This window comes from Macrotis lagotis, chromosome X (assembly GCF_037893015.1).
Source record: "Macrotis lagotis isolate mMagLag1 chromosome X, bilby.v1.9.chrom.fasta, whole genome shotgun sequence".
NCBI lineage: Eukaryota > Metazoa > Chordata > Mammalia > Peramelemorphia > Peramelidae > Macrotis > Macrotis lagotis.
In genome coordinates this window covers 193808683-193834599 of record NC_133666.1, presented here as the reverse complement: position 1 = coordinate 193834599, position 25917 = coordinate 193808683, and the positions used below count along the sequence as shown (strand labels likewise).

Sequence of the window (25917 nt, the reverse complement as noted above, 5' to 3'; positions counted from 1 at the left end):
TACTGAATTTCTTGCTGTTCCTCAGCAAGAGGAACAAGCATCTCCATCTTGATGTACTTGTACCTATTTTTCTTCATCCCTCAAATGTTCTTCCTTCTATCCATCACCACTTGGAATCTCTGTTCCCTTTAAATATTTGCTTCAAATATACCTTCTATTTGAGATATTTCTTTATTCTCCAACTAGAAATACCTTTGTTCACTCAAATTCCCTCCTAGGTTTTCTGCTTTGTATGCATTTTACATATCCTTTCCCAAAAGAATTTAAGCTCCTTGAGAGCAGGCATTATTTGAATTTTATTTTCATATGTCTACCATATATGTAGTGTTTAGCAAATAATATGTATTATATAAATGCCCGTTGATGGACTGATAATTATGCTTCTTTGTTTTCCTACAACTTATACTTCAAAAATCTCCTAAGCCCCTGAGAGGTTGTGATTTGCTGAGATGGAGAGCTAGTGGGTCTGCCTGATCCTAGAACCTGACCCCATATCTCTCTTGAGAACAGCTCTTTATACACTATACCACAGTGCCTCTTATAACATAAACAATCAAATCAATAACAAATCATAATATAATCAAAATGACCTATTTTTGTCTTTTTTGATTTCTCTTCTTTTTTCATTATCACTTCTTTCTGTAACTATACATCTGAAAGACACCTTTCATTGACCTATCACTTTATATTTGAATGGTTTATCCATTTGGAGTTTATAGGGTAGTACAGATGGTAGACTAATACTATTTTCTATTAACTAAGTCAAGCACCTCTTACTGACAGGAAATCCTTCCCACAATGTTTTGTGTTTTGGGGTTAAGTAAACTTGTATGAGTGATTTCTTTTGGGCCTTGATTATCTGATCCATTCTACTTGTATATGTTTATGCTTATATAACCATGCCAAATAGATTTGAGTACTGCTTTATAATATCCTTTGAAATAGGCTGTCTTCCCTACATTTTTTTCACTATTTCTAGGCCTTTTCTGCTTCTGAATGGTTACTGTGTTTTCTAGTAATATAATTTTGTTATATGATTGCTATAGTACTAAACATGTAAAGTAATTTAAATAGTAACTATAAATAATCAATGTCTCTTGAATTACTTGTCATCTTTCTTTTATGCAAAAAGCATTCTGTATTTGTTTATAAGGACTGAATTAAATTATCAAACCCTATTTTAGTCTTGGTTACATAACTAGATGAGAATTAGGCCTTGGACTAAATACTAAAGGACCTTTAAACTAAAATTATGCTATATAAAACTCATATTCAGACAGGCTGAGAAAAATGGCTATATCCCCAAGGATTATCTCTAAAATGATCAAATTTGTTGAGGAAAGAATTGTTTCCAGTAGTTGGAGTGTGGAATTCTAACTGAACTTCATGGGAGGGAACCTCTCTAAGAGGAAAAAAGACTTGGCTTTGACCTTGGGCAGATCTTCTCCCCCTTTACCTTTTGACTGGAGGAGAACCATGCCATCTTCAAAGGTACAGAGTATTTTGAATTTCTTATCCCTACCATCAGTGTCTTTTCATCAATTTTCCAGAATCAGCTAGAGATAATATTGATATTTGTATCAGGTGCCAAGGATATATGAATGCAGACTCACCATGCTTACTATGGAGGACTTCTTGAATATCACACAGATGGAAGAAAGGTTCTCTTGGCAACCAGAAATCATGAGTTAATCTTTTGTCATTTGTGCCCACTTTCCCCTAAATTCTGAAAGAGAAAACCTTTTTTAAGCACTTACTAAATGAAATGCTAAATGCTATAGAAACAAATTCAAGCAAATTAGAGTATTTGACTTCAGGGAGCTTTAAGTTTAATGAGAACGTTTGGGAGCTGACAAAGGGTAGAATGAGGGAATTTAAATGACATGGTGGTGTGATAATGGCTGAGTAGTAGTAGTAGGAGGCCTATCCAGCAAGATGAGGTCACCTATCAGAAGTCTATGTCTCAAGAGTAGCATCCTGGATCCAATGTGTGGAGTTAAGGAAAGAGAAGACAGGATAAGGATTATGACCAGAATGTAGATAAAGATGGTGAAGAAATTATCAAAATCTATAGTTTGGGAACTTAATAGCTACATTTCTGGGTTTATTGAACTTGAGGTTCTTTACTGCCTATATACTACAGATTCTACTGATTTTTATTTCCAACATGTTTGTGTCTTACTATTTTTTAAATTTAGGGGGGTTTTTTTCTGAGAAAATAATTCTGAAATTATATGACAATTTTTTCTCTTCAAGGTTGAGTTCTTTTGCTTATAGAGAAGGACAGAAAGAGAGAGGGAGAGGGAGGAAAAAAGAGAAAGACAAAAGAGAGGAAGAGTGGGGATGGGAGAGGGAGAAAAGAAGGGGAGGAAAGGAGATCACAGATCCAGGGTGAGAGTAGAAACATTTTAAAAATAAGTTTTTATTGATATTTTTGTTTCTCACATCATTGTTATTATCCCAAGTGTCCATTCCCTCCCTAAAAGACATATTATATAACAAGGGGGAAAATTAACACAAGTAATAAATCCATAAAAATAAGCCTGAAGACATGTGCAATGTATAATATTTATGGACACCCTATATCCTCTATATCTTCATTTGAGTTGTGCTTGATCTTTATATTTTTATTACATTATTTTGGGTTTTTGGAGTGTAGTTTTTCTTTCCACTTACATTGTTGTAGTTATTGTGCATATTATTTTCTTAACTGATTACTTCATTATGTACCAATTTATAAAGATTTTTCCATGCTTCTCTGTATTCATCATGTACATCACTTCTTACTGCACAGTAATTTTCTACTATATTCATGTACCACAAGTTCTTTGACTATTCCCCATTTGAAAGGTATCATCTTTGTTTCAATTCTTAACTATCTTTAAAAAGTGCTGCAATTAATCATTTGAAGTAAAAGGGGATTTTTTTTCTTATTGATGACTTCCTTGAGATAAAGCTAAATAAGGGAATCTCTGGTTCAAAGAGTATAAGTATTTTAGTTATTTTATTTGCATAATTCCAAGTAGCTTTCCAAAATGGTTATATCATTACCTAGCTCCACTAGCAGGGTGTTAGTATGCCTATTGTTCCACAACATTGACTATTACTACTTTTTTTTCCCAATTTGCAGGTTATGAGATAAAACCTCAGAGTTGTTTTGATTTCCCATTCTCTTATTATTAGTGATTTGGAATATTCGTGTGATTATGAATACATTGCAATTCTTTTAAGAATTAGTTGTTCATAGGTGGCACATAGGTGGATAAAGCACCAGCCCTGGAGCCAGGAGTACTTGGGTTCAAATCCAGTCAAACACTTAATAATTACTTAGCTGTGTGGCCTTAGGCAAGCCACTTAACCCCATTTGCCTTGCAAAAACCTAAAAAAAAAAAGAATTAGTTGTTCAAATCCTTTGACCACTTATCTATTGAGTACTGTCTTATTAATCATATATACTTTCAATATTTATATATATTTATACATATATTTGCATATGCATTTATGTGCATATGTAAAATATGCAAATAAATTGCCTCGATATCTTGGATGCCAAATATTAACTAGAAAAATATGATAAAAATATTTTTTCTATTCAATCACTTTCCTTCTTATCCTAGGCGCATCAGTATTTTCTGTGCAGAAGTCTTTCAATTTCAAGTAATCAGAATTATCTATTTTATCTTGTCTTTATTTCTTATTTGGTTAAGAATATGTCCTTAACTGTGAAAGGTATATGATTTGTTTTTCTTCTCATTTTTTACAGTATGATCTGTAATGGTAAGGTAGTATATACATTTAGAATATATTTTGAAATTTGGTATAAGGCCTAAGCCTAAGCCTCAGCCTCATTCCTTCCAGACTTCTTTATAGTTTTCTCAGGAGTTTGTTTTTTGTTTTTTTGTATTTGTTTGTTTTTTTTTTAGTTTTTGCACGGCAATGGGGTTAAATGGCTTGCCCAAGGCCACACAGCTAGGTGATTATTAAATGTCTGAGGCTGGATTTGAACCCAGGTACTCCTGACTCCAGGGCCGGTGCTCTGTGCACTGCACCACCTGTCCTCCCCTCTATTCCACCTAGCCACCCCCAGGAGCTTTTAATCAAGTGAGAAATACTGTTTTGTTTATCCCCCAGGTCCACTTTATTTGAGTTTTTCACATTACCAAATATTGGGTTATTGAGTTCTGCTATTTTTGAATCTTCCTTGTTTAGTTTGTTCCATTGATCTATTCTATTTTTTAACCTATACCTGATGGTTTTGTTGACTGCTGCTTTGTAATTTAGTTTGAGGTCTGGAAGTATTATACCCCCATTGTCCATACTTCTTTTCATCATTTCCCATTATATTTCATATATTTTTTATTTAGATATTTTTATTATTTTATCAGTAATTCAGTTACTTAGTAATTCAGTTAATTTTAGAAATGTTTTCCTTTTTATTTAATGATCTAGCCATTTAAGCTGAATATTCTTCCAGCTTTTCAAGGAACACTCGTAATTGAATCTATAATAATCTTTTGTTTGCATTGGGACACTGATTCTCAGATAGTTTATTTATTTTGCAGTTATTTGGAATGAGCTTTTCTTTTCTACTATTGCTTCTTGTGATTTGTTGTTGTTATACAGAAATTCTGTTGATTTTTGAGGATGTATTTGGAGCTTATAGCTTTGCTGAAGCTAGTAATTCCCTCAATGAGTATCTTCATTGATTTCCCAGGATTTTCTACATAAACCAGCAGCAAATAGGAAGGGTAATATCTCCTCTTTTCCTAAATTCTTCCTTAAATTTCTTTCTTTTGTCTTATTGCTAATAGTTCAGGTTTGCTTCACTCTCATATTTATTGGAAAAATTCTATTGTATTCCCATTGCACATAATATTTGGTTTTGATTATATAGATGCTTTTTATATTAAAAAAAAAGAGCTCATGCCTATATTTTGTAGGATTTTTAGTGTTTAAAAAAAGAATACTCTGGGGGTGGCAAGGTGACACAGTGGATAGAGCACTGGCCCTGGAGTCAGGAGTCCCTGAGTTCAAATCAGATCTTAGACACTTAATAATTGCCTAGCTGTGTGGCCTTGAGCAAGTCACTAAACCCCATCACCTTGCAAAAACCTTTTTTAAAAAAATCTATTCTGGGGGTGGCTAGGTGGTGCAGTGGATAAAGCACCGGCCCTAGAGTCAGGAGTACCTGGGTTCAAATCCAGTCTCAGACACTTAATAATTACCTAGCTGTGTGACCTTGGGCAAGCCACTTAACCCCATTTGCCTTGCAAAAAATAATACCTAAAAAACAAAACAAAAATCTATTCTGTATCAGATATCTTTATCAAAGACTTTTTTCCTACATCTCTTAAGAAGATCTGTGGTTTCAGATGGTTTGGGTTTTAATATGGATTCAGTATGTTGTTAATTTCCCTAATGTTGAACTATCCTTACATTCTTGGTAAAAATATAACTTGGTCATGATGAATGACTTTTTTAGATAAATTACTGTAAGTTCTGTGACAAGAATTTTTTTTTAATTTTTGAGTAACTGTTCATTAATGCTAATGGTCAGTTTTCTTCCTGTTTTATCTTTACCTAATTTAAGCATTAGGGTTATAGTTTTCTCATAAAAGGACTCTAATAGTTTCTTAGAATTTTTTTTCTTAATTTTTAGAATAATTTTTAAAGTTTGCATACTAGCTATTCTTTAAAAGTTTAATAGAATTCTGTGAATAAATCAGAAAGAGGAGGGTTTTTGCCTCCTGTTGCTCCTTTATAGAAAAATCTATTTCCTTTTCTGAAATTATTTAACTCTATGTGGTCTTCTAAGATTTGAATATTGTATATTTCATATTTTATTTTTTTAATATTTATATTTTTTAAAGTATTCCACATTTCTTTTGTGTTCTCAGTTTTGTAGCATATATTTTAAAATTACTCTTTCTATTTCTTCTGGTTTTGTTGTAATTTCACTTTGATCACTTGCTATTTTATTAGTTTAATTTCCTACTCTAATAAATTAGTTGAGAATTTATCAATTTTATTAGTTTTTTCCAAGATCCAGTTTTTAGATTTAATTCATTTTGGGGGTTTGTTGGCTTTCTAATTTGTTTAAGTGCATATTCATATCCTTAATACATTTTTTTTCTATTTTATTAGATCTCTATTTGTAAGGATATGATTTTACCCTGAGGTCTGCTTTGGCTGCACCAAACAAATTGTGCTATGTTGCTTCATAATTATCATTTTCTCTTACATATTTATTATTTATTTCTGTGATTTGTTCTTTTTTGCTGTTGTTCAGCAGTTTCAGTCATATCTAACTCTTCTTGACCCTATTTGGGATTTTCATTTGTTGTATCTCTTTCTCTAGCACATTTTACAGCTGAGGAACCTGAGGCAAACATGGTTATGTAATTTGACAAATAGTAAGTATATGAGCCCAAATTTGAACTTCTGAAGATGAGTCTTCTTGACTTCATTCCAGTACTCTATCCCCTGAGCCACCCACCTTCACCTAATAAAAACCAATAAGTTGTTGTTGTTGAGTTATTTTTCAGTTATGTCTGACTCTATGTGACCCCATTTGGGGTTTCCTTGACAAAGATACTGGAGTGATTTGTCTTTCCATTTTACATATGAGGAAACTTAGGTAAATGGGGAAGAGTAATTTGCCCAGGGTCACACAGCTTGTAAGTATCTGAGACCAGATTGAACTCAGGAAAATGAGTCTTCCTGACTCCAGTTCCCAACACTCTACTTAGTTCCCCTTTGTTAAGTCTAAATTTGAGTCTATAACTTACATTTGTTGACCCTGAAGCAATTACTGTTTTTTCAAGTTGTGTTATGACCAATAAAAGCTGTATTAACTTTTTCTGCTTCTTTACCTTTATTTGCATTATTTCCTCACATTACTATATAGCCATTTTATAGAAGTTCCATGTGATTATAAGAAATAGGTGTATGCATATTTTTGCTGTCCTCTTTAGAAGATATCTTAAGCTTTCAATTCTAGTTTTTTTATCAGTTTGTTCATATTTTCCCTTCCATTTATCTTTCTGATGGACTTATTCAAAACTGAGAGAGGGATATTAAAATCTCCTGTCAGGGGGCAGCTAGATGGCGCAGTGATAGAGCACCGGCCCTAGAGTCAGGAGTATCTGAGTTCAAATCCGACCTCAGACACTTAATAATTACCTAGCTGTGTGGCCTTGGGCAAGCCAGTTAACCCCATTGCTTTGCAAAAAAAAAAATCTCCTGTCACTATTATACTACTGTCTATGTCATCTTGTCTTGATAATGTTTCCTTTAAAAAAAATTTTATGCTAAGGCATTTGAAATATATGTTTATTACTAATATTATTTTGTTATTTATAGTTCCTTTCCACATAATAGTTGGCTTATTTTTTATACCTTTGTATATTTTGAATGTTTTTTGTTTATTTTTTGTTTGGTTGGTTGATTGGTTTGCTTATTTTGTTTTATTGGGATGAATGAAATTCCTGGGTTTTTTTTTAGATTCATTGCTGCATAGTAAAAAAAAATTTCCATGTCCTTAGCTTTACTATATGCCTTGTAATAAGTTGTCAGCCTTGGGTTGTTTTTGGTTTTGGTTTTTGTTTTTCCAAGAGGTCAATTTTTTTCAATTGGTTTCTATTGTCTATGTTTGGAGGTTCTGGATAGAATTCTATTCTAGTATTTCCTACAGTATTTTCCTACAGTTAAGGTTTTTTGTCCTGTCACATTCTTCTGGGAGACCCCAACAGATTGTCTACACATTCTGTCTTTCAGATGAGTATTGTATTTTTGCTTGGATTGTGAGCATAATGTTCATTTAAAATTACTGAATTTTTATCTCTTCTTCTACATTGCCCTTTAATTCTATGTATTTGCATTCCCAATCTATTATTCTCTCCTTTGTTTCTATAGTGAGATGTCATCACAGATTCCAATTGTTTGTTTCTTTAGTCTTTATGTCCCCTATTTTTTTCTGATTAGGCCACAAATTCTGCTTTTATAATTCTCATTTCCTTTTTTTAAATTTATTTTTTTATTTAAGGCAATGGGTTAAATGATTTGCCCAAGGTCACACAGCTAAGTAATTATTAAGTGTGTGAGGTTAGATTTGAATTCATGTTTCCCCTGACTCCTGGCCCCATGCTCTATCCATTGCGCCACCTAGCTTTGATTTCCTTTTTAAACACTCTGGAACAAGTAACAAGCATAGTATTATTGTTCCATCTTCTCCTCTGTCTCATCAAGTGTTGGATTATTTTTCTTTGTTTCATTTATGAAATCTACTCTGTTGTTGAATGTTGATTTATCTGCTTTTAGTCAAGTTCTTGCTGAATCTTTGATAATTTCTGTCTCCCCTAGCCTCCCTCCTCTCCAGTTTTCCTCAGTTCACGTTCTGACTCTCCCTACTTTGGTGTTGTTTCCTTTGGGGATGGATCTTGTCAATTCATAACCTAGATCTCTCTGCCTCAAGACCCTCTAGATTCTGTGCTTGTTCTTTTAGGCTTATTTAACTGAATCTTGGTACTTTCTCTCTCTGTCTCTGTCTCTCTCTCTCTGTCTCTCTCTGTCTCTGTCTCTCTCTCTCTCTCTCTCTCTCTCTCTCTCTCTCTCTCTCTCTCTTCCTCCCCATCCCCCACACATTCACAAGCTCTAATGTCTAGTGCTACACCTTTGGTTTCTTAGATCTCTGAGGATTAAGCTTAAAGATGCATTGTTTATACATTTATTTTCCTGTACAACCAGTTATCATCATCTGCTAGAAGAACCCTCAGGGTAGCCTTGCAGTGCTGGAAGATAATGAGCTCATTATGTCTGCCTGGCTGTCTGTCTCTACTTAAGCTAACTACCACAACCCAGAGGCAAGGTCTCCCTGGTATTAGAAAGAAGGTGAAATGATGGCATAGAAGTAGTTTTTTTGGCAGGCCTGTGGGTTCCTTGGATCTTCTAGTAGTGCTGAGTAAGCTCAAGTCAATGAGCATAAGTTCATGGGTGGGTGTGTGTATGTTTTTTAAACTTCTTTTGGATTCTGGGTGTCCTAGACCATAAAGACAGTTGAAGTTGTTTTATCTGTTGCACATAATTTCTGTTTGGGAGAGGTTTCAGAAGTTACGAGAATCAGAGAAAATATCTTGTCCTCCATTCTGTTGCTCATATGACCTAGGTTGGATGGAAATTTTTTTTTAACTCATATAGCATCTCTGTTTATTTTCAATAAAGCAGACAAAGATGAAATTGGTTCATATTCCCAATTCCAGAAAAGTCTCTTGTTGAGTTCCCCTGTCCACCAAGGATTCATTCAACTCAGGAGAGAAAAAGAAACACACATACACTTGGGTGGGGAATAATAGAAGGACAACTGGCAGAGCCAGTTTATTGAAAACATCAAACAGTTCTTATAGAAGAAAACCACAAAATTAGCATACAGGATAAAAACAATGATGTAAGTTTGTTTTGGGCAGGATGTAACCCAACAGGATGCAACCTAGGTCAAGAAGTTTGGAAACAGAGCTTATTGACAAGTGAGGCCATGAATAACACATCTGTGTTATCAAATCAGAGTTCAATGGAAGCTTTCAGCCCAAAGGGCACCAGAGCTTAGGCTATTTGGCCATAACTGGCCTCTCACCCCAAACTCATTTGAGCAGCCTCTAACAGTCTCTAGGATCTTAGAGAGAGTTAAGCTTTTTCATTTAGAGTACTTTTTCATTGTCCTAAACCAAAAAATTGTAATAAAGTTCATGTAGAAATATTCCAATTAGCATCTCAAGTGGCAATTAAAAAAATAACACTCAATTTCTTCAGACAAATTATTAGGCAATCCTAAATTTGATTTCCATTATCTTATTATTATTGTGATCCTTTATGCTGTCCCTCAACTTGCTGACTACATTCATATGCAATTATGAGACTGAGTAATGTTGGTTCAGTTAAATTGTTATTTCAAAAACATTCAAAACAGTTACTTCCCTGTTTCATACATTTGACATATGTATAATAACCTAAAAGGAACATTTTTTTTCAGGAGACATCTATAAAAGTAGTTGGGCAATGATAACCATTAGATATCTAGTCCCTGCAGAAACTGAGTGCAAATCTAATCTTCTGAATCTCTACATTTTTAGTGAGGTAAAAAATATCTTTTTATTCCCTCAAATTCAAGACTTCCAAGTTGTTTTGAATGTAAACTGTGTTCTAAGGAGATTCTCTCAGTGAGATACCACTACTGGAGAGACTAAATGTTTGTTGTCATTATCTTCAAGGGATACTTGAGGTCATAGAGCATATTCATTTCAGTCTCCCTTTCTAAGTAGCCACCAGTAGTTTATTTTCTAATCTCCTAAGAGTGGAGGGTGGGAGGATCTCACTGTAAGCAATCACCATCTTTGAGGTGCATCCCCCAAAACACTTTCATAATAATGAGCTCATTATCCTCCAAGCCTGCAAAGCAACCCTGAGGGCTATTCTGGCAAATGATAGCTGGCTGTACAGAAAAATATATGTATAAACAATGCATCTTTAGGCTTAATCTACATTATTAACATTTTTCCTTTATTTTCTTAGAGTTAGACAATCTGCAACACAATAAATCAAACCTTAATTTGCGGTTTATTTCTGAGGTAAAATTGCTCAAAGTGAAAATGTAAAAGTCAATTCTAAGTGCTCATTTCAAGCTGGCTCTAGCACAACACCAAATACTATTGTGGGTCTGACAGACTAGCACTGTATTGTTTCAATTGTGATAATACATTGAAATGAATCATTCTTTGCTCATTCAGTAGTTAACAAAAGGAGACTTACTTAGCCATAGCAGGAGGATATTTAGCAAGGATGGTCATTGAAGGTACCTCAAGTTTCTCCAGACAGATACCACTCCTTTGTTTTGCTTTACTTTTCAATGGCCAAGAATCAGATAAAGCTCCTTAGGACTACTTTGCATTTAGTGGGAAATGATGTCAACAGCCTTAACCTTTAGTTTCCTGAGCTAACCAAGTCTTATGGAAGGTTTCAATATATTTTAAGGAAAAATAATTAGCTAACTTGCATTTATTGATTTCATTTTGCTGTTCAGTCATTTAAAGTCATATTTGACTCTTTTTACATAATTTATGTATAATAAATATAATAAATATGTTTATTCATAAGTTAGTGAAAATAAAGACCATCCAGTTCATAGAATGTGCTATCAGAAAATGCATTAAAAGAATTGTGATTCTGGAAGGAAGATAAGCAGAACGAGGAGAATAGTATGCATTATGACAAGAATATAATCAGAAAGTACCAAGGAACAAATTAAACTAGACACTGTATAACTGAGACATTAAGCACAACTATTCAGAAGAATTAAAAAAACTCATTTTTTCCTCCTCTCTTTGCAGAGAAGAGAGACTGTTGTGGGTGTAAAATAACTCATCATATTTTTTTTTATTTTTGCAAGGCAATGGGGTTAAGTGACTAGCCTGTCACACAGCTAGGTAATTATTAAGTGTGTGAGGTCATATTTGAACTCAGGTTCTCCTGACTTCAGGGCCAGTGCTCTATCTACTGTGCCACCTAGTAGCTCCACTGTGCCACCCAGCTGCTCTGCGTATCTGCTTTCAAACACAGTTAATGAATTAGGTAATTTTTATGAACTTTTTTCATTTTCTACTTTTAAAAATCTTTATGACAACTTTTAACCTCATTTATCTTGCATAGCTTTTCAACATGAGACTAGAATATTTCCCTTTTTGAGATTAAAAAATTATGTTGCTTATTTCCTTTTATGCCTTATTAGGCATAAAATAAATTTCACCTGAATTAGAATTAAATATTAGAAGGGAAATAGTTTTAATATTTAAATAATTAAAACAACTATACCGATCTAGTGAAGAGGTTTTCTTTAAAGAAGAGAATCCAGAATTTCTAAATTTTGGTGGAGTAAATATAAAGGTATTTACTACAGATAAAAAATAGTTTAGTCTCCACATAGTTATTCTTTTAAATTGATTTATTTCCATGAATATTTTTTATGACAGTCATCATTTCATTCAAGTTTTGTTTTACATTTGCAATGTTCATAGGTGTATTATAACTGTTCCTGTGTGGGACAGAAGAAACGAGTCCTACCAATTGTGGAGGGTGATGTCATAGATGCTCAAGCTGGGAAATGTGAATCACGATGCAAGAATTTACCCATATTCTTTGCCTTTTTCTTTGCTACGGTTATGTTTACTTTTATGGCTGGTACTCCAATTACTGTGGCCATCCTCAGGTATGTATTTCATGTGTAGTATTTACATGGTCTAGCTTAACCTTATATATAAGAGATATTCATTATATTTTAAGTAGATTTAAGAAGCTTGAATCATCAGTCCTTTCTATATTGTGCAAAACCCAAAAACCCTTGCTTTATAGTTATTTCCAATCTTGAAATATATAATAGTATATCTTAATTACTTCTTAACCATATTGGTTTAAAATAGATCACAAATTAACAAACACAATAAAATTTTATTTTGATGCAATTTAAAGTGTATATGTGTGTGTATGTATATACTATAAAGAAGGTCACAAATTAGCAAATACAGTAAAATTTTATTTTGATGCAGTTTAAAGCATGTGTGTGTGTGTGTGTGTGTGTGTGTGTGTGTATACACACTCATACTAAAAGTACCTGATTTATGGTAAGCTTTGAGTATACTTAAATTGTTGAGTAACTAATCACACCTTCTTACCCTATGACTGTTTTCCCCGTCTTTCTAAATTCTCCACATACTTCTTCCAACCATTCATTTCTTTGATGACACTTTTTATTCTGCTTCTTGCACACAATTCATTGATGGTAATATGCTGCATCCTATTTATTTCCATACCATTTATCTCTCCATTCCCATTTCAGTGACCAGCACTTTCTTTTTTTCAGGGATTATGTTATTTCATAATTTGATGCTATGTAGTATTACCAGAAAACTAATGGTGTAAGAAAGATTATTTTCATTTGCATACATATATAATTATATATGCATACATTTGCATATATCATGTACATGTAAATATAAGCACTTGCAGACTAGTTCTATTAAGCTTTGTAGACAACTTTATATCATAATCAGAACAATAAGCATTCTTTATCCACTTAGTTTTTCCCTGTGTAAATACTGATGCAAAACTCTTTTGAGTAATTGTGAATCAATCTCATTTTAGAGGCTCTGTGATATTGCATAGCTTGTTGAAAGGAGCACAATATCATCTGTAGGGTATTTTCTACTGTGCAGGCACCCTGCATGTCAGGGGCAAAAAAACTTTTGATAGAGCATGTATCTCTCTATTTTATATTTTGATATTAATACTAAAAAACTTTTGACAGAACAGGTATCTCTCTATTTTATATTTTGATATTAATACTGAGAGAATTGTAAAGCAAATTTTTTTATAATGAGTATATAAAAAGGAAAAACAAAAGCAATCTTTGTCCTAGTGGATCTCCTTATTCAAAAGGGGGTGATAAATGCACATTTAAAAAAAAATATGATATAAAGTAGAATGTGTTAAAAACAAAGCAAAGGCCTTTATAAAATATCATAAAAATTTGAGGAAGTTGAAAGAAGAGAAAACTTCCACCATTAAGTGGTTCAATAGATAGAAAACTGAGCAAGGAGACAAGAAGGACCAGAGTTCAAATGTGTCCTGGAAAATTTAGTAGCTATATAACCAGATTTCTTAACTTCTCTTTAAAATTAAAAACATGTATCACTTTGTTTCTATCTTCTGACCTTGTAAAATGGTGATAAATATAGCACCTATCTCCCAAGGTTTTGTATCAAATAAAATAAAATGGTATTTGGAAAATGCTCTCCATAATGACTGGCATATTATAGGCACTATTTAATTGCTTCTTATTGTTATTGTTTTCAGTTGGTGTGGGAAGGGGGAGAGAGATTATGGGGTAACATTTCTTGGATCAAATAGGATTTTAACTGGTCCTTGAAGGAAAAGAAGAATTTGAATAAACAGAAATGAATAAGGAGTGGTGGGACTGGCAAGTGAAAATCTATTTGAGCTGAAGGGGGCAAGATAAGACAACTGCTAATAGTTCAGTTTGATCAAAGTAGAGGATGTAGAAGGGAATATAATGACATACATTTGGAAGGGTAGGTTGGAGCATAACTGAGTGTCTTAAATCCTACACTGAAGAAATTTGCATTTTATTATATAAGCAATGGGGTGTGGTCTAGATAGACATGTTTTAGGAATATTATTTTGGTAGCTGTACAGTTTATGATTGAAAATTAAGACTGGATTTAGGATACTGATATAGTCCAACTATAGGTATTGATGGTCTGAACTAGGCTGGTCACAGTGTGAGTAATAATAATAATAATAATAATCTCAAATTTGTCAAATTATTTGTGGTTTAAAAACATTTTGTATATGAGTCAAAAATAATATTTAGATGGTTTAAATGACTTGCCCTCCTCACAAAAGTAGGATGTGTTAGAGCAAAGATTCAGATCATAGTCACTATACAATGCTGCCTTTCCATGAACAGATGGGTACATAGAGAAAGATATTTTCAAGAAAGAGTTCAAATGACTAGGTAACTAATTGAATGGGGGAACAGATGAAAAAGAGGGAGAGAAATAAAGGAGGGAAAGATGGAATTAAGGAAGGGGGGAAAATCAAAGATGATTCTAATGTTTTGACCCTAGATAACTAGAATAATAGAAATCCCATCAATAGAAACACAGATCATTATGGATAGTAATGGATTAGTTATAGACATTTCTTGAGTACAACTGCAGTATTAGCTAGCCTGCCAAGGACAGAAGCTATAAACAAAGGGATCTATGTTTTTAATATGTTAATAGCTTCCCTATTAGACTGAATAAAATTGATGTGCTTGTATTTTGCATCCATCTTTTTTGTAAAATCTCCTAATATGCTTTATAATGATTTTTATTTTTGTTTGTTTCAAAGAACAAGTTTAAAGAGTAAGATTTGTCCTAAGATTTTAGGTTGACCAGAAATGAGCTAAAAAATGTGTAGGATATTATATAGAGTCTATAAAATGCACAGTTCCTTCTTTCATGGAATTAAAAACAAACTTGAGGCAACTTGAGCATTTGCATTGTATAAGTAATTAATCTCAGTCCCTATCCAAGAAAAGCTTATAACATTGTAAGGAAAATAATATAGTAATACAAATAATAATGCAAATTAGATTATGATAAAGACATTGGAGAGGTATAGAAAAAAAAGATTATGATAAGGGAAAGATTATTTCTATTTGAGGATATTCTTTGAATATTTCATGTAGAAAATGACCCCGAAGCTGACAGGGAAGAATTAAAATTGAGAGAGATCAAATAATGGTCAGAATTGGGAAATATATTTTCAACTTAGGCTATAGCACAACAACCCTGGGATACAATAAGTATTTTTATCTCCATTTTACACATAAGGAACTAAAGTAGTTACAGGTTAAGTGAATTGTCTAGGGTGACAGAGGTAGTAAGGATCTGAGTCTATATTTGATAATGTATCTTTCTGACTCCAGGCAAAGGGACATATTTGGAGACAAAGGACATGGTTTTAAATTCTGCCTCTTCTCTTGGTTATATCTGCAATCTTAAGCAAATTTGGGCCTCAGATTCATTATCTGTAAAATGGAGATTCAGATGACCTCAGAGGTTCTTTCCAACTCTTAAGATTCTGAATGAGAGAAATCAGTAGCTCCAAAGCTGTTATTATGGATGACTAGAGAAAGAATAATTTCATTGTTCTAGATTATGAGATGGATGGCACATTTATGGAGAGGATGATGGATATAAGATCAAGGGATGCCGAATTGTTTCTTTTTTAACTGAACTTAAAAAAGCAAAAAATCATGAGAACAAGGATGTTGATTTGGGCGGGGGGGGGACGGACATCATCATGTATATTGAAGTCTCCCAAGTGTAACAGCAAGTTGTGGGATAGAGAGGAAGCCTGTAAGGGCAGCTAGGTGGCAGGGTGGATAGAGGATCGGCCCTGGAGGCAAGAGGACCTGAGTCCAAATTTGACCTCCAACACAAAATAATTACCTAGCTGTGTAACCCTGGGCAACTCACTTAATCCTATTGCCTTGCAAAAACAAAAGAAAAGTAGAGAAGAAGCCTGTGAATCAACCAACCAATCTCTTAGCAAGGAGGATGACTCTCTTAGGGACTGGATCAGGATCAGGATAGGGTAGATGTGATGGATATAGATATCTTTATAAGAGAGAGGAGAGGAGAAGAGAGGAGAGAGGCATGGAAGAGGTCTTAGAGTCACTATATTAATATGGCTTTATTAAGAGAGGTCTGGGATTTAGGTGCTGATAGTTGTATTGTATCCTGCCTGGTCTACAATTGAAATACATATTGGAGTCTGGATGCCATATTTAAGAATCAAAGTTGACAAGTGGGAATATACCCAAAAGAAGATGACCAGAATAGTGAAAAGTCTAGAGAACACATCTAAGTTTCAATTTAAAGAACTTTTGTTTTATATATGTATATACATATATATGTACACACATATTCACATACACACACACACATGCACACACACAGACACATACTCATACAGACACACACACACACACACACACACACACACACACACACTATTCAATTCCTTCTTCTCCTGCCCTCCTCTATATTTAGGTTCTGTTTGTTTTATCTTATTCTATTCCTTTTTCCAGACCATAGACAAGACTTACGACCTCCACTGTTTTTGCTATAACTCTTATGTACAGCTCCCAAAGCATGGGAGCAACAGTTTGCATGTTGAACTCACCTGCCAAGGAAGCAATCAGGCAACAGAGAGTAGAGACCCAACTACAGGAACAGGACTTCAGGCCACTCAATGAATTAGTTTACTTAGTAGTGGACTAAGGCGGGATTTGAATCATAAGGAGAACAAGACAGGAATTTGATTACTAGAAATGCTGAACAAATCAGTAGAATTGAGCTGATTTGACATTATAGATTTCTTATTTCTCTTCTGTCAAGAAAAATAAAGCGCTAATCCAATATGGAATATTCCCCACTATTCTATAATTATAAATTTTAGAACATGGAGAGAAATTCAACCTAAAGTTATGGGTTATATGTTCCTGGCTATGAGAATTGGAGTACTGGAGAAGAAGGTGGGGATAGGGTTGAAATGAGAAGTTTAGAGATGGGTGTAGGTTACTAAACTTGCTAAAGTGAGCAGAAAAAAAGACTACTGGTTTTGGCATTTTTGTTGTACTATAATTCATAGGGTACCTAAACTAATTATTCAGTGACAAAAGTAGACTGAACAATCAATAAAGTTGCCTTAAAAATAATGTGTATTCACTGTAACTATTATTGATTGTGTAATTATTATTTGCTTACAGGTGCGTATTTGACAGACAGCATTCTCTTGCCCTGGGTGTACAATTCCTGCTTATACGATTATTGGGTATGACATAGTTCTTTGGGAACTATTAATTTTGTTGACTTATTCATTTTTGTTGACTTTATTTGTCCATATATACTTGGGAACACAAATTAAATAAAAATGATGATATGATATAAAGAAAAAATGTGAAAGGGAAGGTATCTTTTTCAAAATTCAAGAATGAATCATCTTTCAGAGAAGAAAATAAAATTTTGTCCCCATTGAAATTAGAGGTCTTCAGAAATTATCATAAGATATAAAAGATATGGTTACTATATATTTGAAAAAGAAAAATATAGACAGTCTCAAATTAGGAGAAATTTGTGCATATGAATCAGTAGGGATTAGAGTCTTTTTATCACAATTTTATTTACACATATATGTATGTATAAGTAGACATGTATATAATCACATGCATATAGTACAAAATGAAAATATTTTATTCACAATTCAAAAGTCAACACTCCTCGGGGCAGCTAGGTGACACAGTAGATAGAACATCAGCCCTGGAGTCAGGAGAAGCTGAGTTCAAATCTGCCCTCAGACACTTAATAACTACCCAGCCGTGTGACCTTGGGCAAGTCATTCAACCAAGTCATTCAAAAACTAAAAAAAAAAAAGTCAACACCCCTAAGGTTTACCTAAAAAGTTTCCTTTCTTAAGCACATATGTAAAAAGATAATTTTATAATACAAATATTGAGAACTCACTCATGTAACTGCAGCCAGAACCTGTATCTGTGGACATTAAGGGACATGTTTTAAATCTCAGAATGAGCTTTTTTTTAAAAATTATTTTCCCAAGTCAATGGAGTTAAGTGACTTGCCCAAGGTCACACAGCAATTAACTATTAAGTGTCTGAGGTCGGATTTGAACTCAGGTCCTCCTGACTCCAGGGTCAGTGCTCTATCCAGTGCACCACCTAGCTGCCCCCAGAATGAGTTTTCTGATGGAAACCATTTTAACAAGAAATGAGAGAGAGGAAATGATTGAAAGAAATAGAAAGAGACTACATATAAGGGAAAATTTGGCTAAGGAATTAGTACAGTAAAAGAAGAACAATAGAAAAGTAAAGATACAAGTAAATGACTAATAATGTTTATATAGTGCTTTAAGGTTTGTAAGCACTTTACACACATCTCATATAATTATTATTATTATTATTATTTATTATGTTATTCTCATTTTTAAGGAGTTCAGATAGAACCATTCATTCATGGACCAAGCCAGTATCTTGATATTCTTTTATATTTATTTGTTTTGTAGATTATTTTATAAAAATAACTTTTTGTAGCTGAATAAAAGTATTAGGGTATAAATTCATCCTCTAACTCAATGAAACATGTACCATACCACTCCAGTAGCAGCTAGGACAACAGAAATGTTATGCATATTGTAATTATCAGCCATCATGGGCCAGGAGGAGGGGAGGAAAGAAGGGAAGGGAAAGAAGCCTTTATATAGTGCCTGATATATGCTAGGCACCACTAAGCACTCTACAACTATTATCTTGTTTGATCATCATTTTTAATATTACTGTTTTTATTATTATTATTAATTGTTATTACCACTATTACAGTGCTTTAGTTATATTATGAGTTTAAAAGGGTTTGGGTGTGTGCTTACCTGGTAATTAACCATTTATCATGTTTCTAGGAGAAAATGTTTTCAGGCTTTAAGCAGTCAATCTAACAACTTTTACTTATATACTTGAATAGCACAATTTTGATTGGGTATAGCTCTGTCTATTTCTTCTTAACTTTGTTAGAAGATGATGATTAAAAATAATACATTTCTCCTCATTCTTTTTTAGGAAATCATAATTTATGATTTTATTAAATCATAATATATGATATATGAATATATTTAATATTTCATAGTATGTAAAATCAAAATATATCTTCCAAGATCATAAGACTTCTAATTAAAGATAGATACTAAAGCTTTAAATAACATTTATTGCTAATAGTGTCAAATTGCCTTAGTAGCTAATGATCTTCAGGCAGTATTCATAACTTTGTAATGTCACAATCTCACAACACATGATATATTTATCTAGACAGCTGATAATTTTTTAACTTAAAAATTTCTCAGAAGAGATAAACTCTAAATTCATGTTGAAGCATTTTTTTAAATTATTGTTTTATTTTTTTGTGATTTCTTTTTCAACATGACTGGTGTGAAAATATGTTTTGTATGACTTCTTCACATGTACAATTGATGTCAAATTGTTTGCCTCCTTAAGAATACAGAGAGATGGATAGAAGGGAGGGAATTTGGAACTTAAGAATTTTTTAAATGTTAAGAAAATTTACATGTAATTGAGAGATATTTAATGAGATAAAGATATTTTTAAATGAAAATTATCAGAGACTTAGGAAACTACTGCAGGGATATCTTTTAACTAATTGGTCTTGAATTAAATATATATATAAAACAGAAATATTAATACCTTGCTCAATAGATAGTTAGTACTGTAATTGGGCAGAATCTGTCTATCACTTCTCTCCTGGCAAATTAGAATAGAAACTTTGAACTTCCTCTGTAGAGCTTATGTGTATGTATATTTGTGTGTGCATGTGCATACACATATATACACACACACACAAATACAGAAAAATCTCATTTCTAGGATGTTCCCTGGGGAACATGTAGAATAAAAATATTTCAATAGTACAAGGTAAAGAACTCTAATTTTATTTCTACTATTATGATAGATAACAAGTTCTGAGGTTCTTTAAGAGTTTAAAATTTTTATAGGATCTCCCAACCCTCAGTTTCTCCCCTAATTGATTGGAATTCCTCAAAGTACTCAAAATTATTCCACCCTCTTCAGGATCCTCTAAATCATAGGGGATGATTTTAAGTCTAGAGAATGGCTTATTGTTATTGTTATTCCCATGACATCATGGGGCAAAGTCTTGACTTGCATGTGAATTGGGATTTAAGCCTACTCTGAGACAAACCAGTATCTTGGAGTCTCTGTGGATCACAAAGATTTAGACCAGGAATAACAAATGTTACTAATTAGCATTGATACTAAATGATATGTGATTATTGGTTTGTATTTTTGGTTTGTAGTTTTAAAGGTTTTGCCCCATTTGGAGAGCTGACCCATTATATGCTAATAAAAATTTATGATAATAAATCTCTTACAGAAGTTAATTTCAATAATTAAAATATCATATATAAAACATTTGGGATTTTGTAAATTTGAAGAAAATTCTGTTCATGAAGAAGTCAAGATATTTTTCTGCCCTTATACATAAAACTTTTAAAATTTCAATATATAATACTACTTGCTGCCCTGAAACAGCATGAAAATGTTGGATGTTTGAAATGTGAGTTGTTATTTAAATACGATGAATTGAACATGATCCTAATGTGCAGTCCTTTCTCATGGGTTCTTCATATAACTGCATTTCTCATAGGTACCATTCCTGGACCAATGATCTTTGGCATTGCAATAGACAGCTCTTGCGTTCTGTGGGACCTTAATGACTGTGGAGTTAGAGGAGCTTGTCGGATTTATGACAACTTTAAAATGGCCTACATGCTGGTAGGAATAAGTAAGTGATGACATTTTGATATTTTTAATATATTGAAACAACTTAAAGCATCATCATTTAAATATCATCAAAGAATTATTTTTTCAATAGATTTCTATTTCAATTTCTTCTTCATAAATATTTCTTTAATTTTCATAACTATATGGAAAAACATAGAAAATCAAATTGAAATGGTGGTTTCATTAAATAAACAAACTATATTTCTGATTAAGTGTTTATGGTGGGGGCGGCTAGGTGGCGCAGTGGATAAAGCACTTGCCCTGGAGTCAGGAGTACCTGGGTTCAAATCTGGTCTCAGACACTTAATAATTACCTAGCTGTATGGTCTTGGGAAAGCCACTTAACCCCATTTGCCTTGCAAAAACCTAAAAAAAAAAAGTGTTGATGGTGATACCTTAATGATTTTTCTCCAATTTAAGTGATTTTTAAAATTACTTCTAAGTAATTTTTCACATGGAGATTTGCAAGTTATCTAAAATGATCTCTTGTTGAGTGAATAAATTGGATCCTTGTTTCAACTGGATTAGCATTTTATAGAAATCATTTTTATTTCTGCCATTACTCTGAAAGTCATCTGATTGTAAGAAAATGTTTTGCTATTAAAAAAGCCAAGAGCTGGGGCAGCTAGGTGGCGCAGTGGATAAAGCACCAGCCCTGGAGTCAGGAGTACCTGGGTTCAAATCCGGTCTCAGACACTTAATAATTACCTAGCCGTGTGGCCTTGGCCAAGCCACTTAACCCCACTGCCTTGCAAAAAAAAAAAACCTTAAAAAAAAAGCCAAGAGTTTAAGTTGCATTATTTTGACTTTTTTCTTTTTTACAAGGGAAGGCCTAGGGGAGTGGGGTCAAAGGATATATAAGGAATATATATAAAATATATATATGGATATATATATATATATATTAAAAACAGAAATGCATTAAACTTTTTAAAGAAAATAGATGGTAAGTGATTTATAACTCCACATATTATGCTAAAACAAAATTCTTTACAACAGACATTCAAAATGTAAAGGGGACAGATATTCTTTTGTACATTTGAAGGGATTTCTATAGAAACTAGGAGAAAGAAGAAACATTTGCGCATTGATATATTTAGATGTAATTCTCCAAGTGACCAAAAAGTTAATGATACTCCCATTTGTATTAAACAGTAGAGAACTGACTCATGAGTAAATCAAATAATTCCACAATAATGTTGAAAAAGAGAAATGGAAGGTAGCTACTCTTTATGACTTGTATGAGACATTGATTATTACATAGACAGTTATTTGAAAGGTAGCTTGAAAAAGAAAAATGTCAGAGATTTTACAGTTGCTATGCTCTGCATAGTAACAAAGACCAAGAGTAAGACATTATCATGAGGGATTCCGAAAAAGGATCAACCTGTGTTCTGATCATTACTGACTTGTTGGCTTAGGGGATTAATATGTATGGATGGGTAGAGGATATCAGAGTAAGGACATAAGGATGAAACATGCAATGTGTCTCCCACTTTAGCTAGTTCCTGAGGAATCTTTGTTCTTATGTTCATAAGGAGTTGGCGAGTAAGGTACTCTGTCCTTGTTGTTGCTGTTTTCATCATCAGGGTTACACAAACAGAATTAAGGTCCCCAGGATACTGTCAGCAAGGGGTCAGGCTAAGTAAATGAATAGTACCATTAGAGACCAGAAAAGGAGGATGTGAAGGGAAAGTAAAGTAAGAGGTCACTAATTGGACATGACCAAGGTATATCCACAAGGGCTATATGTATCAATGGTTTTGCAGAACAAAGTAGATGACAAGATGACAAGCAAAATCAGAATCACTAGGGGTCTTTAGGAAAGATAGGCATTTTCATTTAGAAGAGAAAGTGAAGTTCTTCAGTTTGTGGTCCATGATACATTCAATTGAGAAGCCAACTTATTGGGAATTGATACTATGCATACACCATTAGCAAAAAGAAAGAATAACAATTCTTTGAGCAGTGGCTACAAAATAGTATTCTATGACTTTGATAGATGAATCAAAGTAACTAGCATATATCATGTAATAGTTACCCAATCCAGACAGCATTGGTCTTATCAGTATATAGGGGAAGACTACGTGGTACTAGGGCATATGTGCGTGGAAATGTGCTAGAGAGAGAGAGAGAGAAAAAACTGGAACATAATTAAAATAAAATCAAATTAGTCCTTGTAACTAACTCAATGCATATACAACAGGATCAAACATACTTAGGTTCTGTTTGACTTTAAGTAAGTGTCACAGTTAACAGTCAGCCATGTAGTCATGGCTGAAAAATAATCAGGTGGGAAATACTCATTTTCAAAGGAGCACAATGAAGAAATTGAGCCAGAAGGGATCTATCTAACAAACTCCATCAATTATAACTAAAGACTAGATACAGTTGTTTTCTTTCATGGATTGCTTATAAGCAATAAAAGTTTACCAGATAACATACATAAGAAATTTCTCTTGAAATTAATCACTTGCTTTTATTTTCTTCTTGGGCAGCTTTAATTTGTCCTGGTACAAAGACAAACCATTAGAAATCATTTCTATATTACACTGGAGCTTTTGAGTATGCAACAAACCAGGTTCACTGATAAGAAATTGCAAGACTAAAATTGGCTTATTCCCAGGGCTAAGCTTGCCTAACCTGAATCAACAGGGAATCCAAAGAAGGGAGCTGGGTTTGTTGTCCCTGCCTGTCCCCCATCTATCCTATGATAGGCTTTACTCTTTAACCTTTAGGTTTCAACATTATGAGTTCAAACAATTTACTTTTTCATAAGTAATAACAAATAGTTGTTAATATAACTTCCTCCTAACTTTATGCAAAGATAAAAAAAATCCAGTTAGAAAGCAAAGGCTATAAAGAGCTTTGCTGATTTAAAAACACTTCTCCATTTATTTGTCTTACCTTTCTTTTATTATCTTTAAATAATAATAGCTAACAAATTAACAATTTTAAAATCCATTTCCTTTTACCTTTATCATTAGCAAATTAAATCTCCAAATTGAAAATTTCTGATGACCTATGACTAGATATTTTTAAAATCCCTTTTTCCTTTCAAGATTTTCTTTGTAACTCAGTTAACAATCTTAAGACTTACGAAAGTTTTCAACAGTGCAATTTAAATTTCCCAGGGCTATAATATATGGAATAATTTTTTTATTTAAGACAAATGGGGTTAAGTGACTTGCCCAAGGTCACACAGCTAGGCAATTATTATGTGTCTGCAGTCACATTTGAACTCAGGTACTCCTGACTCTAGGCCCGGTGCTTTACCCACTGTGCCACCTAGCTGCCCCATTTATGGAAGAATTTGCCCCTATATTAGGCTTAACTGTTTAAAACTTTACTTTAAACCTTACTTTTCTAGCTATAATATAACTATACCATAAAGCTATATAGTGACCATATTGTTAATACATGACTTTACTCTTGAGAGATTTCTGTTGTCATTATTCCCAGATTGGAGAGGGTCTTAGATTATACAGGAGTTGAATTATATTTGATAATAATTTTTCTCTGAAAAAAAAAAACCTATAAAAGAAAAATTCCCAGAATGAGGTCCAACCTACTGGCACCAAGCCACTTTGGTCAAGGATGACTGATCCTTCAATCCCTAGCTGTAAATTAGTGGAAAGGAGGCAGCAAGAAGAAAGCTAAGAGAAGGGCAGAGGCAGAAAGCCAACATAATAAACTATTATTTTTGTTTCCCAAAATAAGCCTTTGTTATCCCTGAATACCCTGATAAAATCCTCTACTAAGCCAACTTCTACACTTTTCCCAGCATGTAGGCTATCCCTTGTACACATCTCTTGTATCCCTATATAAATCCTAACTTTTCCCCCTGCTGCTGTTTGTCTGTTAGAGAGAAAGCCAATGTGCAATAACTGCACCTGTGAAATAAAACTTATCTGTCCCATATCACCCTGAATCATGATCTGTTGTGAAATTATTTCACTATTCAAACCTTAACTCATTACCAATTGCATCAGGTCCAGTGGCAAGATATAATTCAGAATGACTGGATTCCACCTTCCCCTTCTCAATGAGGGGGTTAGAGGATGGAGAGAGAATTTAGAATTAAGAATTTTGGTTAAAAAAATGCATTAAAATTGTTTTTACATGTAATTGAGAAAAAATAAAATGAGTTTTTAAAAAGATTTAAATGAGGAAACAAAACATTTTGCAAACCTCAAAACCAATATACAATTATGTTGTACAAATTTTATTAAATAATAGCTGTGCTCCCCATTTCACTTATAATCAAATATGCCAAAAAATGTTTTTACACTTTTAAAAATTGTGACCAGTAAATAAAATCTGAAAGAAAAATTGATATAATGCTCATGTCTGGCAGCATATGCTTTGTTTATCTTATCTTTACTGAGGCAATAATAATAATAATAATAATAATAACTGGCTAATATTTATACAACTCATCAATGTTTGATAAGCATTTTACATACATTATTTCATTCTCATAATTGTATGAGGTGAGTATTTTCATCATATTAATTTTAAAGATGAAGAAACTAAGGCTAACATATTAAGTGACTTGCCAAGGATCACACAGCTATTAACTGGGGCGGCTAGGTGGCCTAGTGGATAAAGCACCGGCCCTGGAGTCAGGAGTACCTGGGTTCAAATCCGGTCTCAGACACTTAATAATTACCTAGCTGTGTGGCCTTGGGCAAGCCACTTAACCCAATTGCCTAGCAAAAAAATAAATAAATAAATAAAAAACAATTCACACAGCTATTAACTGCCTGATCTTGATTACAAATCTAATTCCCTCTCTATAATAGACTCAAGTGGTCCACAACTGATCTAAGTTCTAATGTCAACTGCTATTTTTGTTTCTTGTAGTTATTTTTGTTCCACTGGTTGAAAAATTGATGTCAATGATGTAAAAAATATAC

General features: G+C 33.3%; 1 protein-coding gene across 1 annotated transcript in view; it reads left to right on the top strand.

The window, feature by feature from the left end:
* Nucleotides 1-25917, top strand: part of LOC141499734 (solute carrier organic anion transporter family member 4C1-like) — a 126539-nt gene that overhangs the window by 98343 nt on the left and 2279 nt on the right. Inside the window, exons 10-12 of the mRNA XM_074202409.1 lie at nucleotides 12063-12253; nucleotides 17387-17451; nucleotides 20862-20999. Of these exons, the coding sequence (XP_074058510.1) occupies nucleotides 12063-12253; nucleotides 17387-17451; nucleotides 20862-20999 (394 nt within the window). The remainder of the gene's footprint in view (nucleotides 1-12062; nucleotides 12254-17386; nucleotides 17452-20861; nucleotides 21000-25917) is intronic.